This window comes from Arachis stenosperma, chromosome 8, assembly GCF_014773155.1.
Source record: "Arachis stenosperma cultivar V10309 chromosome 8, arast.V10309.gnm1.PFL2, whole genome shotgun sequence".
NCBI lineage: Eukaryota > Viridiplantae > Streptophyta > Magnoliopsida > Fabales > Fabaceae > Arachis > Arachis stenosperma.
Window position 1 is genome coordinate 18,182,916 of NC_080384.1, and position 18,684 is coordinate 18,201,599.

General features: G+C 40.5%; 2 protein-coding genes across 2 annotated transcripts; one reads left to right on the forward strand and one right to left on the reverse strand.

The window, feature by feature from the left end:
- Window positions 1-1,707: 1,707 nt before the first annotated feature.
- LOC130945507 (uncharacterized) lies at window positions 1,708-4,823 on the forward strand. Its single transcript, XM_057874215.1, has 3 exons — window positions 1,708-1,913; window positions 2,025-2,662; window positions 3,013-4,823. The coding sequence occupies exons 1-3, from the start codon at window positions 1,708-1,710 to the stop codon at window positions 4,821-4,823; spliced, it is 2,655 nt and encodes an 884-aa protein (XP_057730198.1).
- Window positions 4,824-5,118: 295 nt separating this feature from the next.
- LOC130945508 (pollen-specific leucine-rich repeat extensin-like protein 2) lies at window positions 5,119-5,946 on the reverse strand. The gene is made up of 2 exons (XM_057874217.1): window positions 5,610-5,946; window positions 5,119-5,522 (listed from the first exon to the last, which is right to left on the reverse strand). Exons 1-2 carry the CDS (start codon window positions 5,944-5,946, stop codon window positions 5,119-5,121), a joined length of 741 nt encoding a protein of 246 aa, XP_057730200.1.
- Window positions 5,947-18,684: the final 12,738 nt, after the last annotated feature.

The following is an 18,684-nucleotide window of genomic DNA, read 5'->3' on the forward strand; positions in this document are numbered from 1 at the left end:
CTTTGAAATCCAAATTAAAATATTTTCTTTTTATACAAATATATTTTATTTTTTAAAATAAGATACCTTTTAATTATAATAAATACAAAAATATCAAATAGTTTTAACTTTAAATTTTCTGTAAAATAGTCTTTAATAATTTTATTGAATATTATTATTATTATTATTATTATTATTATTATTGAGTGACTATATATATACTTTTTATATTATAAATATATACATAAGAATTTAATGAATAAATTTATCATTATTTTTGTCCAAAAAATACCAAAAATTATGGTGCAATATTTTTGTGTAAATAATAATAATAATTTTTTTTTGGACAGAAGACTGTTATGTCTGACGAAAAAAAATATTGAGAATTTATTTGTGTATTAATTTTTCTTGGGATTTAAATGTCTGCTTTTAAAATTTTTGAAAACTGTTATGGATAATTACTCTGCCGAAAAATGAATTAGAGACTAATTTATCTACCAAAATAAAATCTTGAAGATGTTTTTTATATTAATTTTTTTAATTAAAAAACTAAAATGTCTAATTTTTAAATTTTTAATAACTGATTTAGATAATTATTTTAAAATTTTCAATAAATAATTGATTATTCTTGCATTACTAGCTACTCCCTAACTCTCTGAAATCTGAAATGTTTCGAAATTATTGAAAGTGAGTATTGATTTATTTTAAAACAAAAGTAAAAAAAAATACAATTTTAAAAATACATATTAAGCAATCAACATTTTTTTTTAATTTGTCTTGTATTTAAACCAGCATTTACTTTTGTTAAAAAAATATTAATTCTCTAATATTCCTCTTTTAAAAAAAGATAAGTTAAAAATATATTTCTATCATAAATAAATAAATAATCACCTAACTCTTATATATACCAATTACCAAACCTCTAAATTAAACCATAAGTATTAGGCAAGCTATTCTAATTTATTTACCTAGCTTTGACTTTGTCATGAAAAAGGTGGCCATGGTTAACAAGAGAACCACGTGGCAGTTGGAAATAAAGCAGGAGTAGAGAGAAATAGTCTTAATAATAATAATAATAATAATAATAATAATAATAATAATAATAATAATAATGTTTAAATACTGTTTGAATTATAAAATATATGCTTTTAGTATTGATCTTTCTTTCTAAATTTGATCTTAGTTTCAAAATTTTTTAAACAATACAATCTAAATTTTTATGATTATTAAATATTGACGTGATAGACTAAATTAGAAAGGTGATTAGGTAGTTAGTTAAAGGTTTGTGTCAGCAAATGAATTAGGTAACATTAAGAAATAACAAGGAAGGAAGCAAAGTATACATAAGGTCATGTGAAATCATACTCTTTAAGAATCTTGTTGGAATATAGTTTTTTCTACCTGCCACAGTTTCACGGGTCGTTATTAGTTTCGGAGTTAGTAAGCTTTGATTTTTGAACTGCATAATAAGCCCCATGTGTTAAAACCTCGATATAGGGCTCATTAATTTAAATATGGGAAATATTTTGGTGTATTAGGTGAAAATAGACTTTCTGTGTGTATTACAAATATATGGACGTGTTAGATGAAGGGGTAACATGCAGGGAGCGTGGTGCCTTCAACACACAGGGGGCGTAGAGGCTAAGTGGTATACTGTGGTTGAGCCACGTAAGCAGCACGCAAGGGGCGTGATGAGTCAGCACGCAGAGGGCGTGCTGACGTGGCAGAATGTCGTTGGCCAGGAGGTGCAGCACGTGGCAGCACGCAAGGGACGTGCTGAGTCAGCACGTAGGGGGCGTGCTGACGTGGCAGGGGCGTGGTGAGTCAGTATGTGGGAGGCGTGCTGACGTGGCGACGAGTGATTGGCCAGGAGGTGCAGCACGTGGGGAGCATGATGAGTCAGCACGCAGGAGCGTTCTGACACGTGTCAAAGCGTGATTGGTTGAGACAGGCAGCACGTGGGGGCGTGTTAAGTGCACTGCTCTATATAAGGAAGAGCTCGAGAGTGTTTTCCATAGTGAGTGAGATTTGAGTGTGTTGTGAAGACTCTTTGAGGCTGTTGTTGGTGTAATGGAGGGAACTGCAAATTTGGTGGTGTATCGCAACGATGAGATAATACGTAATACTCATGAAGGAATGAGGTTTGTGTCCCAAAATCCGTTTTCGTTTGTGGTTCCATGTACGATGACATTAATGGAGCTGCAGAACGGCCTCTGTCAAAGCATGGAGAATGGTACGTTAATGAGAGTGAGCAGAATTCTTTACCGAAATCCGGTTGTAGTTTTTGGTGGTCTAATACAGTTTGATGCCATGCCGATCACTGATGAAGCGAGTATGCAGAAGATGTTTCAAATTCACCAGCAGAATCAGATGCGACACCCACAGATTGAGGTGTACGTTGATTTTGAAACTGTAAAGGCAGTGGCGGTTCAGAATGATATAGATATACATGATGATAGAGCTGCAGTGTACCAAGAAATGAATAGTGACAGCGAAGATGACTTCGAAGCCACTTATGAGGCCGGCGACGAAGATGAGGATGGTAATGTGGGAGTTGAGGCAGCAGCAGAGAATGTAGTGGTGGGTCCGTCGAGTAGTCAACCGATGGACGTTCCACCTTTTATGCGTGAGTTGGATCTCGAGGCCATGCATGCCCCCGAGTTTCTGGAATATACAAACATAGGTACGTGGTGACTAAATAATAATTTTTTGTTAGTTTATACGTTCGATTGAGTAATAAACAGTGTTGTCTTAACCGGACCGGACCGGACTGAACCAGCCGGTTCGATCAGAAAACTGGTGAACCAAATATTAAATCGGTCCGGTCCGTTAATTAAACCGAATAAGGAAACGAACCAGTATGAATCGGTGAAACCGGAAATGAACCGATGAAAACCGGTCAATCTCGGTAAACCGGTCTAACCGAACCGCTGAAAATTAAAATAGTTGAATATTCTTAAAATGTTAGTAAAGATATGTATTTTAAATTTTAACTTGAATTTTTTTTACTATTTTTTAATTTTGTTGACATAGGTGTTGCCGATGGTGAAGACGGGGAGTTCTGGATTGGAATGGAATACAGTTCTAGAAAGTCGGTCGTCGCAGCAATTAGAAGTTTCACTATTGCTAAAGGAGTTGACTATGAGGTGTATGAGTCTGAGCCACAGACGTTCTATGCAAAATGCAAGATGTACGGGCGCGGATGTGACTGGCTTATCCGAGCTAGCTTGGTACGGAAAAAAGGTTGCTGGGAGATACGAAGATACAACGGTAGCCACACGTGCACGATTGGAACAATTTCACAAGATCATTCCAAGTTGGACTCAGATACAGTTGCTGATGCTATAAGGCCATTGGTCGAGACGGACCCGTCCATCAAGGTGAAATCTATAATTGCGGAAGTCGAGTCAAGGTTCAACTATACCATTAGTTACCAAAAGGCTTGGTTGGTAAAGCAGAAGTCCATAGCCAACGTTTTCGGTGGTTGGGAGGATTCTTACCAAGCCTTGCCATGGTGGCTATCGGTCATGGTGCAGAAGATGCCTGGTTCAGTTGTCCAAATAGAAACACGACCACTGTACAACGGAAATGAGGAGGCACAAGGTGTAAAAATACTTCATCATGTATTTTGGAGTTTCAATCCATGCATTAGGGCATTCAGGCATTGCAAGCCCCTGGTTCAGGTTGACGGCACACACCTATACGGAAAATACAAAGGTACACTTCTAGTCGCTGTTGCACAAGATGGGAACCAGAACATTGTGCCTATCGCCTTTGCGTTGGTGGAAGGGGAGACAGCTGATGCGTGGCACTTCTTTCTAAGGAATCTGCGAATGTATGTTGTTAGAAAAGATGGTGTGGGTATGATCTCAGACCGACATGAGTCAATACGGGCAGCAATAAATCGTTCCGGTGGCGACTGGCAACCTCCAAGAACATGGTGCATGTTTTGTATAAGACACATCGGCAGTAACTTCTTAAGGGCATTCAAAGTCCCTCACTTGCAAAAGCTTGTTGTCAACATAGGGTATTCAAGAACGGTGAAGGAGTACAATATCAACTATAAGAGGTTGGAAGAGCGAGGTGAGGCATATGCCAGGTGGTGCGATGCCATTGGACTCAGACATTGGGTATTGGCATTCGATGAGGGACATCGATGGGGCCATATGACAACGAACCTTGTCGAGTGCATTAACTCAGTCTTGAAGGGTGCTTGTAATCTACCTGTGTTGGCGCTGGTCCGAGCAACATATTATAGGTTAAATGAACTTTTTATGCGGAAGAGTGCCGAGACTCACGAACGCAAGCGTGCTGGATATACGTACTCCGCATTTGCGCAACAGCGGATAGAAGCAAGTATGCAACAGGCTGGGAATATAGTTGTGCACCGCTTTGATAGACGAAATGAGGTGTTTGAGGTGCGCGAAATGACTACTGGAAATGTGCTAGTTGTTGATCTTGCACGACGGACGTATGATTGTGGGCACTTTCAGGTTGAACGAATACCATGTCGCCATGTTATTGCTTGCTATGCTAACCAGCGTCTCGATTGGCAGTTGTATTTGCATGATGTGTACAAGATGACAGAGGTTCGTAAAATATATAAGTTTGAGTTCACACCATTAGGTGATCCCGATACATGGCCCCCTTATGAGGGACCCACATTGGTCGCTAATCCCGTGCAGAGGCGAACGTCTAAAGGCAGGCCCAAACTGACCCGATACTTGAATGAAATGGACTCACGCGACATGCGTGGTCCTCGGATATGCCGTCTCTGTGGTGCTCAGGGTCATAGTCGGAGTAGGTGTCCTCAGCATGCTGGACCGAGTGGTGCTGCTTCGTAGTTTAATATTGTCATGTTTGTATTTTTTAATTTGTATTTTGTTAGTCGATGCTTTTGAAATTAGACGTATTTGTATTTTTCAATTGAAGTCTATCCATTGATATTAAAATGGTAGGTTTACATTGTCATTAACTGATTACATAAGTTAACAAAACAAACATTAAACACGATTTACATTAAGTTAACAAAACAAACATTAACTGATTACATGACTTAATAAAACAAACATTAAACACGATTTACATAAGTTAACCAACCTAACATTAAACACGATTTACATTAAGTTAACAACCGACTCACTTCTTTCCAACGAACCAGTGCAGTCCCTTACGCATAATGCCCGTCTCTACCCGCGATGGAGTATACCTATCAGGTGGATTTCGCTCCGTCCGTAGGTCATATGGGTGACCTCGAACTGAGTCATCCACCCCCGGAGCTCCCGAACCGCCTGCCTCTGTAGGAGCGGCTGACCCACCTGCAACAGTCGGAGCGGCCGACCCACCTGCATCTGTCGGAGCGGATGGACCGGGGTTGAACGTGTCAACAACTGTGTATGCCCGCTGACGCTGGATATAACCACTATCACATGACGCACTCTCTGACGTGTGGTCGGTAGTACGACCCCGCAAACCATGTCCCATATCTACTGATGCCCTACGTGGATCAGCTGGCACTGACGGTGAAGGGATACCACTAAAATCTGACCAGCCACCCAAACCAGCGTCAGTCCAATGCTGTAGTTGCTGATCTCCAGGTCCGTTGCTGGAGAAGTCAAACTAATCATGACCGGAAGGAATGGTAAGTATGGGATCATGATACTGAGAGTGGTGGCTGTGCTTGGACTGCTGAGAGTGGTGGGTGTGCTGAGACTGCTGAGAGTGGTGGCTGCTCTGAGTGTCATGGCTACCATGATTGTAGGCAGGTGGCTTTGGTATATAATAAGGAAACGGCTCAAATACTGCATGCTGAGGTGGCTGAGGGGGAGGTGGCTGTGGTATATAATAAGGAAACGACTGAAACACTGCATGCTGAGGTGGTTGAGGGGGAGGTGGCTGTGGGGCAGGTGGCTGTGGATGATGAGGAACATACGCCGTCAATCTCAACAGATGTTCGTAGGATCGCATGTACCAATCCCGATAGTCAGTCGTCGGTAAAAAATCCTAGGTCGGAAGGGGGTGCAGGTCTCGCAGTCGGCTGTGTCGCCTGTTGGCCCACTCCACTATCCATGGTCCATGCAAAACTGTCCAGTCATGAAGCTGTACTCCGCGTAGAACGATGCAATGTTGGTCAACTGGAATATCCCTTGGTACCCCCGGAGGAGGTTGTACATATCCAAACTGACGCATCACTCGGTCTGCAGGGTGCCACTCGACACACTCGAACGACAACAACGGAGCAACGATGTCACACACCTCAAGATGAGGATGCAAGTCGTCGGGGACAATCAACCCGTCATACGGCCGCCACTCAAACTGCCACAGTATTATTGGTATATTATAACCCTAATAATAATGGTTGAAGAAACGAATCAGAAGAAACATAACTATTTACCTGCTGCATGTAGTCTATATCATGCCTGAATGTCTCTACTGTCTTCGATGACCACGCTGTGGTCCGTTCCGAATGACTCCATCTGAAACATTGTTAATTGAAAAAATTTAAATAACGCATCATATGTCAAACATCCATCATGAATATAACACATAACTAAAATAAGACTTATTACCTCCTGGCAACTGGTATCTCGGCCGGTGGAAGCGTTTGTCTCGGTACGGGAGCAAGACACGGCATTCGCTCCCATGCCCAAACAAACAACAGATTCAGAGGGTCATCCATATCCTTTGTATCATATCGTGATGCACGACATAGTGCTCTGTAAAGATGTGCCAGACATGCTGACCCCCAACTATAAGTATGGATTCGATCGAAATCGCAAAGCAATGGTAGATATTTCGCATGGGCATATGCGGTCGACTTGTCCGTGAATAAAGTCGACCCTAATAAACAGAAGATCTGAAATCTGACGTATCGCCTGATGGACTCCTCAGTGTCGAACAGCTCTGCGTCTCTAATACGTCGAACCCAACCCAACTTTATATAGGACTTCGCATTCTGACTAACTGATGGCACACAACCGAATATAGTTATGCCCTGACTTTGAACGAAGTCGTTACTGCTATCTGTCCATCCACTGACAGGCTCTCCATCAATGGGTAGGCCGAATATATTAGCGACATCCTCTAATGTCACTGTAACCTCACCGATCGGCAATACAAAGGTGTGAGTCTCAAGCCTCCACCTTTCAACCAAAGCAGCTTACATGGGGTGAAATCCTCTTACGACTCCAATTCTAGAGACGTGGTAGAATCCCATGGCGCGTAAGTAGTTCTCCACCATTGGATTCCACGTTTGTGGCGGATCCAGTTTACGCACCAACAAATTCCTGTTAGGCTGCATCAACAAAGATATCTGTTAGATTAATTAAATAATAATCCTTATAAATATATTAATAAACATTCACATATTTATTTTAATATCTTATTTATTAAAATATTCAACATACCTTATATATTTATTTATTAAAAATTTAAATTCCTTATTTATTATAACATTTATTTATTAATATACGTATTCTTTTAATATTCATAACAACAAAAATTAAAAAAAATTATTAAAAAATTACATATTATAAAAACTATTATAATATTAATAAATATTTAAAAAATATTTATAAAATATTACGAAGGAAGGAGTAGCATTATTTTTGTTAAAGTTTATTTCATAAAAATTATTATAATATTATTAAATATTTATAAAATATTTATAAAATACACACAATAATAATATTTTCATTACAAAATATATATACATTAAAAAATATAAATACATATAAAATATAAATACATTTTAAACACAGAAAAAAAATTAAAATTTACCAACTTACATAAATGGGATGATCCAAATAGTTGATAATATGCTCTTCAGGCGCCAAATAATTACGTACTATTTTTTTTAACTCTTAAGCTAAAACTTTTTTCTTTTTACCGTATAAACTTAGCTCACTAATACTCACTACTACTCCTCAATAGTAAACACTATCACTCACACTCTCCTACACAGATACACTTCTTTCTTACCTTCTCTCTTATTTTCTTTTATGTTTAAAGCGTAGCCATGGGAGAAGAAGAGTGAGCAATATATATGCATGAAGGAGGACACTTGCGCTGGTTTCCGGAGGAGGGGGGCTGTCCCCTGCATGCAGGCAGGCCTGCACCACGCCCCCCATGTGCTGAGTCAGCAGCATTGGAACTCCGCGGCGTCACGGCCTTCGAGGCACCCCCCCCGTGGTGACTCACCACGCCCCTGGCGTGTTGAATGGGCGCACGCCACGTCGCTCTCCAGCTAATGCACCACGCCCCCGGCGTGTTGAGGGTAGCCTCCACCCTCTGGTAATTCTCCTCCTTGGCCAATATTCGGCCAAAACACCACCCATAGAACCATAACAAAAATAATTTCTGTCAATATAGTCTTACTGCATTAAAAATATTAGTCTTGCATTAAAAATGAGACACATGAAATTATAGGCTTTTTTATATAAATAAATATTTAAAAAACATTAATTCCGAAAATACGTACCGCATTAATTTGTTCCACAAATGCGCGGGGTGAACTCAAGGTCAGCACCTGCAAAAACTTGGTGCACGAAATTGCAATCACACTTTTGCAATCCCGCACAACTAACCAGCAAGTGCACTGGGTCGTCCAAGTAATACCTTACGTGAGTAAGGGTCGATCCCACGGAGATTGTCGGCTTGAAGCAAGCTATGGTTATCTTGTAAATCTTAGTCAGGATATCAGAATTTATCAGGATTGATTGTGAAAAGCAAAAGAACATGAAATAAGTACTTGTTCTGCAGTGATGGAGAATAGGTTGAGGCTTTGGAGATGCTCTGTCTTCTGAATCTCTGCTTTCCTACTATCTTCTTCTTCAAACACGCAAGGCTCCTTCTATGGCAAGCTGTATGTAGGGTTTCACCGTTGTCAGTGGCTACCTCCCATCCTCTCAGTGGAAATGTTCAACGCACCCTGTCACGGCACGGCTATCCATCTGTCGGTTCTCGGTCAGGCCGGAATAGAATCCATTGATTCTTTTGCGTCTGTCACTAACGCCCCGCCTGCTAGGAGTTTGAAGCACGTCACAGTCATTCAATCATTGAATCCTACTCAGAATACCACAGACAAGGTTTAGACCTTCCGGATTCTCTTGAATGCCGCCATCAGTTCTAGCTTATACCACGAAGATTCCGGTTAAAGAACCCAAGAGATATCTACTTAATCTAAGGTAGAACGGAGGTGGTTGTCAGGCACACGTTCATAGTTGAGAATGATGATGAGTGTCACGGATCATCACATTCATCCGGTTTAAGAACAAGTAATATCTTAGAATGGAAGCAAGCATGATTGAATAAGAAACAGTAGTAATTGCATTAATCCATCAAGACACAGCAGAGCTCCTCACCCCCAACCATGGGATTTAGAGACTCATGCCGTGGAAAGTACACAAAGAAACGTGTAAAAATGTCATGAGGTACAGATACAATGTCAAAAGATCCTATTAATAGTGAACTAGTAACCTAAGGTTTACAGAAATGAGTAAATGACAGAAAAATCCACTTCCGGGCCCACTTGGTGTGTGCTTGGGCTGAGCATTGAAGCTTTCATGTGTAGAGACCTTTTCTGGAGTTAAACGCCAGCTTTCATGCCAGTTTGGGCGTTTAACTCCAAGTTTTATGCCAGTTCCAGCGTTAAACGCTGGAAATTCTGAGGCTGATTTGCCACGCCGGTTTGGGCCATCAAATCTTGGGCAAAGTATGGACTATCATATATTGCTGGAAAGCCCAGGATGTCTACTTTCCAATGCCGTTGAGAGCGCGCCAATTGAGCTTCTGTAGCTCCAAAAAATCCATTTTGAGTGCAGGGAGGTCAGAATCCAACAGCATTTGCAGTCCTTTTCAGTCTCTGAATCAGATTTTTGCTCAGATCCCTCAATTTCAGCCAGAAAATATCTGAAATCACAGAAAAACACACAAACCCATAGTAAAGTCCAGAAAAGTGAATTTTAACTAAAAACTAATAAAAATATACTAAAAACTAACTAAATCATACTAAAAACATACTAAAAACAATGCCAAAAAGCGTATAAATTATCCGCTCATCACAACACCAAACTTAAATTGTTGCTTGTCCTCAAGCAACTGAAAATCAAATAAGATAAAAAGAAGAGAATATACTATAGACTCCAAATTATCAATGAAACTTAGCTCCAAATTAGATGAGCGGGACTAGTAGCTTTTTGCCTCCGAACAGTTTTGGCATCTCACTTTATCCTTTGAAATTCAGAATGATTGGCTTCTTTAGGAACTCAGAATCCAGATAGTGTTATTGATTCTCCTAGTTAAGTATGATGATTCTTGAACACAGCTACTTTGTGAGTCTTGGCTGTGGCCCAAAGCACTCTGTCTTCCAGTATTACCACCGGATACATACATGCCACAAACACATGATTGGGTGAACCTTTTCAGATTGTGACTCAGCTTTGCTAGAGTCCCCAATTAGAGGTGTCCAGGGTTCTTAAGCACACTCTCCTTTGCCTTGGTTCACAACTTTAATGTTTTTCTTTTCTTTTTTTTTCGCAATTTTTTTTTGTATTCACTGCTTTTTCTTGCTTCAAGAATCATTTTTATGATTTTTCAGATCCTAAATAACATGTCTCTTTTTTCATCATTCTTTCAAGAGCCAACAATTTTAACATTCATGAATAACAAATTCAAAAGACATATGCACTGTTCAAGCATACATTCAGAAAACAGAAAGTATTGTCACCACATCAAACCAATTAAGCTAGTTTCAAGGATAGATTCGAAATCTTGTACTTCTTGTTCTTTTGTGATTAAAGCATTTTTCATTTAAGAGAGGTGATGGATTCATAGGACATTCATAGCTTTAAGACATGAATTTAAATTTTATTAATTATGAATTAAGAACAAGACTCAAAAATAGATATATATAAGATGAAACTAGAAAACAAAAAAATTTAAATAGGCTCCTAATGATAGAGGTTTTCACAGAGTTAGGACTCAACAACCTTGATTTTGAGAAGTGGATGCTCCCTCAAATTGAGGGGAGAACTTTTGGCGTTTTAGATCTTGAAGTTCACGCCCCTGCTTCTCTTGTTCCTTCAGCAATTTGCAGAGCATGCAGTTCTGATTCTGCTGTTCTTCCTTAAGTTGCTCCATAGTCTCTTGCAACTTGGTGATAGATGCTTCTAGGTTGGCCCAGTAGCCAATTTCAGGAAATTCAGGGAGGAACTCCTGCGCCCTCCTTTTGATAGAGTTGTCTTGCATTTGTCCTTCCATTGACTTCTTGGTGATTGGATGTTCAATGGGTATGAATTCATCTACTCCCATCTTTACCCCAGCCTCTTTACAGAGCAAGGAGATCAAGCTAGGGTAAGCCAGTTTGGCTTCAGTGGAATTTTTATTTGCAATTGTGTAGATCTCACAAGCAATCACATGATGGACCTCCACTTTTTTTCCAAGCATAATGCAATGAATCATCACTGCTCTCTTGATAGTGACCTCAGAACGGTTGCTAGTGGGCAATATGGAACGCCCAATAAAGTCTAGCCAACCTCTTGCAATTGGTTTGAGGTCTCCCCTCTTGAGTTGGTTTGGGACACCCTTTGAATTGGTTATCCACTTAGTTCCAGGGAGGCATATGTCCTCTAGAACTTGATCCAACCCTTTATCTGCTCTCACCATTCTCCTATTAAAGGATTCAGGATCATCTTGCAGTTGAGGCAATTTGAAGATTTCTCTTATTTTGTCCAGATGGAAGTACATAACTTTTCCTCTGACCACCATGGTTCTGTAAGTATGGTAAGCGGTTCCAGTCATTCTCTGCTTATCTGTTAGCCACAGATTTGAGTAGAATTCCTGAACCATATTCCTTCCAACCTTTATCTCAGGATTGGTTAGAACTTCCCATCCTCTGTTTCGAATTTGCTCTTGGATCCCCGGATATTCATCTTCTTTCAAATCAAATTTAACTTCCGGGATCACTGACCTCAGACCCATTATTTTGTGATAATGGTCTTCATGTTCTTTGGTTAAGAACTTCTCTTGATTCCAAAGATTCTTTGGATTATTCTCTTTCTTTCCTCTTAAATTGGTTTGTTTTCCCTTAGGAGCCATGATCTTGATGAATCTTGTCTTAGTGATCACGGAAAAGCACACCAAACTTAGAGGTTTGCTTGTCCTCAAGCAAAAGAAAGGAAAGAAGAGAGAGAGGAGAAGAGCAAATTCGAATGGTGTGGGGGAATGAGGAGGCCGAACATGTTTTTATAAGGGGGGGAAGGAGATTTCGAAAAAATTGAAAAGAGATTTGAGAAGATATGGAGAGAATTTGAGAGAAGGGTGAGTTTTTGAACAAGATTTGGGATTGATTTGAGAGAGTTTTGAAGAATGGTTTTGATTTTTGAAGATTTGAAAGTGAATGATGAAAGGTTGAAGTGTGTTTATGTGGAAATGTATGAGTAAGAAAAGGAAAGTTTGAAAAAATTTGATTGGAAAGCAAAATCTGGGTCCCCCACCTTTCTGGCGTTAAACGCCCAGAATGGCAGCCATTCTGCCGTTTAACGCCCAATTGTTGCCCATTGTGGGCATTTAACGCCCAGCCAGGTGCCCTGGCTGGCGTTAAACGCCAGAATCCCCTTTGTCACTGGGCGTTTTGCTAAACGCCCAGGATGCTGCACACCGGGCGTTAAACGCCCAGAATGGCGCCCATTCTGGCGTTTAACGCCCAAAATGGCACCATTCTTGGCGTTAAACGCCCAGAATGGTACCCATTCTGGCGTTTAACGCCCAAAATGCCCCTTACTGGCGTTTTTTTTCGCCAGTAAGCTCTTTTTCTCTGCTTTTTGAGCTGAATCCTTCTATAACTCTGTGAATTCCTTCATTTTTGATACTTGCCTCTGTAAAAACAAATCATATAACCTCATACTGACTGGGTTGCCTCCCAGCAAGCGCTTCTTTACTGTCTTTAGCTGGACCTTTACTGAGAATCACTCAAGTCTCAGTTTTGAGCATTCCTGCTCAAAATTGCTTTCAAGATAATGCTTGATTCTCTGTCCATTAACAATGAACTTTTTGTCAGAATCAATATCTTGAAGCTCAACATATCCATATGGTGACACCCCTGTAATCACATACGGACCTCTCCACCGGGATTTAAGTTTTCCTGGAAACAATCTGAGCCTAGAGTTGAAGAGCAGAACTTTTTGTCCTGGCTCAAAGACTCTGGATGACAACTTCTTGTCATGCCATTTCTTTGCCTTTTCCTTATAAATTTTTGCATTTTCAAAGGCATTGAGTCTGAACTCCTCTAGCTCATTTAGCTGGAGTAATCTTTTTTCACCAGCCAACTGCGCATCCATGTTTAGGAATCTGGTTGCCCAGTAGGCTTTATGTTCCAGTTCCACGGGCAGATGACAGGCCTTCCCATACACCAGTTGGTATGGAGAGGTTCCTATAGGAGTCTTGAATGCTGTTCTGTATGCCCACAGAGCATCATCCAAGCTCTTTGCCCAATCCTTTCTTCGGGCTATCACAGTTCGTTCTAGGATTCTTTTTAGCTCTCTGTTAGAGACTTCAGCTTGCCCATTTGTCTGTGGATGATACGGAATTACCACTTTGTGGCTAATTCCATATCTGACCATAGCAGAGTATAGCTGTCTATTGCAGAAATGAGTGCCCCCGTCACTGATTAGTACTTTGGGAACACCAAACCTGCTGAAGATGTGTTTCTGGAGGAATTTCAGAACGGTCTTGGTATCATTAGTGGGTGTAGCAATTGCTTCTACCCACTTAGATACATAGTTCACTGCTACCAGAATGTAAGTGTTTGAGTATGATGGTGGGAATGGACCCATGAAGTCAATTCCCCATACATCAAACAATTCTATCTCTAATATCCCTTGTTGAGGCATGGCATATCCGTGAGGCAAGTTACCAGCTCTTTGGCAACTGTCACAGTTACGCACAAACTCTCGGGAATCTTTATAGAGAGTAGGCCAGTAGAAGCCACATTGGAGGACTTTAGTGGCTGTTCGCTCACTTCCAAAATGTCCTCCATACTGTGATCCATGGCAATGCCATAGGATCCTTTGTGCTTCTTCTCTGGGTACACATCTGCGGATCATTCCGTCTGCACATCTCTTAAAAAGATATGGCTCATCCCATAGGTAGTACTTGGCATCTGAAATTAATTTCTTTCTTTGCACTCTGCTGTACTCCTGGGGTATGAACCTCACAGCTTTGTAGTTTGCAATATCTGCAAACCATGGAGCTTCCTGAATGGCAAAGAGTTGCTCATCTGGGAAAGCCTCAGAAATCTCAGTAGAAGGGAGGGACGTCCCAGCTACTGGTTCTATTCGGGACAGATGATCAGCTACTTGGTTCTTTGTCCCTTTTCTGTCTCTTATTTCTATATCAAACTCTTGCAGAAGCAACACCCATCTTATAAGCCTGGGTTTTGAATCCTGCTTTGTGAGTAAGTATTTAAGAGCAGCATGGTCAGTGTACACAATCACTTTGGATCCCACTAGATAAGATCTAAACTTGTCAATGGCATAAACCACTGCAAGTAATTCTTTTTCTGTGGTTGTGTAATTCTTCTGTGCATCATTTAGAACACGGCTAGCATAATAAATGACGTGCAGAAGCTTGTTATGCCTCTGTCCCAACACTGCACCAATGGCATGGTCACTGGCATCACACATCAATTCAAATGGCAATGCCCAATCTGGTGCAGAGATGACTGGTGCTGTGACCAGCTTAGCTTTCAGGGTCTCAAACGCCTGCTGACACTGTGTGTCAAACACAAATGGCGTGTCAGCAGCTAGCAGGTTGCTCAAAGGTTTTGCAATTTTCGAAAAATCCTTTATGAACCTTCTGTAGAATCCTGCATGCCCCAGAAAGCTTCTGATTGCCTTAACATTGGCAGGTGGTGGTAATCTTTCAATTACCTCTACCTTTGCCTTATCCACCTCTATTCCCCTGCTTGAAATTTTGTGCCCAAGGACAATTCCTTCAGTCACCATAAAGTGACATTTCTCCCAGTTTAAAACCAGGTTAGTCTCTTGGCACCTTTTCAGGACAAGTGCTAGGTGATTAAGACAGGAGCTGAATGAGTCTCCATATACTGAGAAGTCATCCATGAAGACTTCCAGGAATTTCTCCACCATATCAGAGAAGATGGATAGCATGCATCTCTGAAAGGTTGCAGGAGCATTACACAGACCAAAAGGCATACTTCTGTAGGCAAACACGCCAGAAGGGCAAGTAAATGCTGTTTTCTCTTGGTCCTGAGGATCTACTGCAATTTGGTTGTAACCTGAATAGCCATCCAAAAAGCAGTAATAATCATGACCAGCTAGTCTTTCTAGCATTTGGTCTATGAATGGTAAAGGAAAATGATCCTTTCTGGTGGCTGTATTGAGCCTTCTGTAGTCAATACACATACGCCACCCTGTGACTGTTCTTGTAGGAACCAGTTCATTTTTTTCATTATGAACCACTGTCATGCCTCCCTTTTTGGGGACAACTTGGACAGGGCTCACCCAGGGGCTATCAGAAATAGGATAAATAATCCCAGCCTCTAGTAATTTAGTGACCTCTTTCTGCACCACCTCCTTCATGGCTGGATTTAGCCTCCTTTGTGGTTGGACCACTGGTTTGGAATTATCCTCCAACAGGATCTTGTGCATGCATCTAGCTGGGCTAATGCCCTTAAGATCACTTATGGACCACCCAAGAGCTGTCTTGTGTGTCCTTAGCACTTGAATCAGTGCTTCCTCTTCCTGTGGATTTAAAGTAGAGCTTATAATCACTGGAAAAGTGTCACCCTTTCCCAGAAATGCATACTTCAGGGATGGTGGTAGTGGTTTGAGTTCAGGTTTGGGAGGCTTATCCTCCTCCTGAGGAATTTTCGAAAATTCCTTTGTTTCCTGTGGTTCTTCTTGATCAGGCTGAGCATCCTTGAAGATGTCTTCAAGCTCTGATTCTAGGCTTTCAGTCATATTGATCTCTTCCACCAAAGAGTCAATAATGTCAGCGCCCATGCAGTCATTTGGTGTGTCTGGATGCTGCATAGCTTTCACAGCATTCAACTTGAACTCATCCTCATTGACTCTCAGGGTTACTTCCCCTTTTTTGTACATCAATGAGAGTTCGTCCAGTTGCTAGGAAAGGTCTTCCTAGAATGAGAGTTGCACTCTTGTGCTCCTCCATTTCCAGCACCACAAAGTCAGTTGGAAAGGCAAATGGCCCAACCTTGACAATCATATCCTCTATTATGCCTGATGGATGTTTAATGGAGCCATCAGCAAGTTGGAGGCATATCCGGGTTGGTTTGACTTCTCCAGTCAACCCAAGCTTTCTGATAGTGGATGCAGGTATTAGATTGATGCTTGCTCCAAGATCACATAGGGCTGTCTTGGTGCAAGCGCCTTCTAATGTGCATGGTATCATAAAGCTTCCTGGATCTTGAAGCTTTTCTGGTAAGCTTTTCAGAATTACTGCACTGCATTCTTCAGTGAGAAATACTTTTTCAGTTTCTCTCCAATCCTTCTTATGACTTAAGATCTCTTTCATGAACTTAGCATAAAAAGGTATTTGCTCAAGTGCCTCTGCAAACGGAATCTTTATTTCAAGAGTCCTTAGACAGTCTACAAAGCGGGCAAATTGCTTATCCTGTTCCGCTTGGCGGAGTTTTTGAGGATAAGGCATCTTGGCTTTATAGTCTTCAACCCTAGATGCTGCAGGTTTATTCCTTACAGAAGTGGTTGAAGAAGCCTTGTTAGAGGGATTACTGTCAGCACTCTCAAGTGTCTGATCTCCCCTTGGCGTCTGAACGCCAGGATTGGGTGGAAAATGGGCGTTTAACGCCAACTTTTCCCCCTTTTCTGGCGTTTGAACGCCAGAACTGGGCAGGGAATGGGCGTTTAACGCCAGCTTTCCCTCCCTTTCTGGCGTTTGAACGCCACTAGCATTCCTCTCTGGGCTCTTACTGTCCTCAGAGGGATTTTGAACAGTGGGTTGGTTATCCTCTGTCAATTGTTCCTTATTTGGTCTTTTGCTCTTTTGGGCAGTGTTATCCAGTGTTTTCCCACTCCTCAGTTGAACTGCTTGACATTCCTCTGTTATCTGTTTAGATATTTGCTGTTTTGCTTGATTCAACTGCAATTCTATGTTCTTGTTAGCAACTTTAGTTTCATGGAGCATCTCTTTAAATTCTGCTAACTGTTCTGTCATCAGGAGCAATTGTTGATTAAGCTCAATCATCTGTTCTTGAGGATTAGGGTCAGTGACTACTGTCGTGACTTCCTCTTCTGGAGAGAACTCATTGCTAGAGTACGAATATTGGTTTCTAGCAACAGTGTCTATAAGCTCTTGAGCCTCTTCAATTGTCTTCCTCATGTGTATAGATCCACCAGCTGAGTGGTCTAAAGACATCTGAGCTTTTTCTGTAAGCCCATAGTAGAAGATGTCTAACTGTACCCACTCTGAAAACATTTCAGAGGGGCATTTTCTTAGCATACCTCTATACCTCTCCCAGGCATTATACAGGGATTCGTTATCCTCTTGTTTAAAGCCTTGGATGTCCAGCCTTAGCTGTGTCATCCTCTTTGGAGGGTAAAAATGATTCAGGAATTTGTCTGATAACTGTTTCCATGTCTTTATGCTTGCTGTAGGTTGGTTATTCAACCACCTTTTAGCTTGATCTTTTACAGCAAATGAAAACAGTAATAGTCTGTAGACATCCTGATCCACCTCTTTATCATGTACTGTGTCAGCAATTTGTAAGAACTGTGCCAGAAACTCAGTAGGTTCTTCCTGTGGAAGACCGAAATACTGGCAATTTTGCTGCACTATGATAATGAGTTGAGGATTTAGCTCAAAGCTGCTTGCTTTGATGGGAGGTGTACAGATGCTACTCCCATATGCAGCTGTAATGGGGTTAGCATATGACCCCAGAGTCCTTCTGGACTGATCAATCCCACTTAGTTCCATAATGGATAAAGGGAAATGATATGGATTGCAAATAGATAAATTTTGTTTTTGTTTTTTTTTTGAATTAACCGAAAAAGATAAAATAAAATAAAACAAGAGAAAAATAGAATAAAAATTCGAAAATTAAAAGAAAATATAAAATAAAATAAATAGAAAAAAAATAAAATTTCGAAACTTAACAATCAAAACAAAAACAAATAAAATCAAAGCAAATTGAAAACTGAATCAATTAGTTAATTAAAAAGATTTTGAAATCAGCAATTAGAAAGATATGATTGAAAAAATTTATGAAAAAGATTTGATTTTTGAAATGAGGAAAGAGAAGAACAACAAAATGACACCAAACTTAAAATTTTTAGAAAATCAAACACAATTTTTTTCGAAAGTTTTAAAGGAAAACACAAAGAGGACACCAAACTTAAAATTTTTTAAGATCAAAAAGAGATTAAGGACATGCAAATTCGAAAAACTAAAAGAAAACAAAAGCATGCAATTGACACCAAACTTAAAATATGAAACTAGACTCAAATAAAAGACTCTAAACCAACAAAAATAAAACAGTCCTAATCTAAGCAACAAGATAAGCCGTCAGTTGTCCAAACTCGAACAATCCCCGGCAACGGCGCCAAAAACTTGGTGCACGAAATTGCAATCACACTTTTGCAATCCCGCACAACTAACCAGCAAGTGCACTGGGTCGTCCAAGTAATACCTTACGTGAGTAAGGGTCGA

Bases quoted from the DNA above. Each gene is read 5' to 3' on its own strand.
- LOC130945508 (XM_057874217.1), bottom strand. From the start codon at position 5,946: ATGCGATCCTACGAACATCTGTTGAGATTGACGGCGTATGTTCCTCAT. The intron at 5,523-5,609 runs GTCATGATTAGT...GTGGCTGGTCAG, and splicing joins CATACTTACCATTCCTTCCG to ATTTTAGTGGTATCCCTTCA.
- LOC130945507 (XM_057874215.1), top strand. From the start codon at position 1,708: ATGTCGTTGGCCAGGAGGTGCAGCACGTGGCAGCACGCAAGGGACGTG. The intron at 1,914-2,024 runs GTGATTGGTTGA...TGTGTTGTGAAG, and splicing joins GTTCTGACACGTGTCAAAGC to ACTCTTTGAGGCTGTTGTTG. The intron at 2,663-3,012 runs GTACGTGGTGAC...TTGTTGACATAG, and splicing joins TCTGGAATATACAAACATAG to GTGTTGCCGATGGTGAAGAC.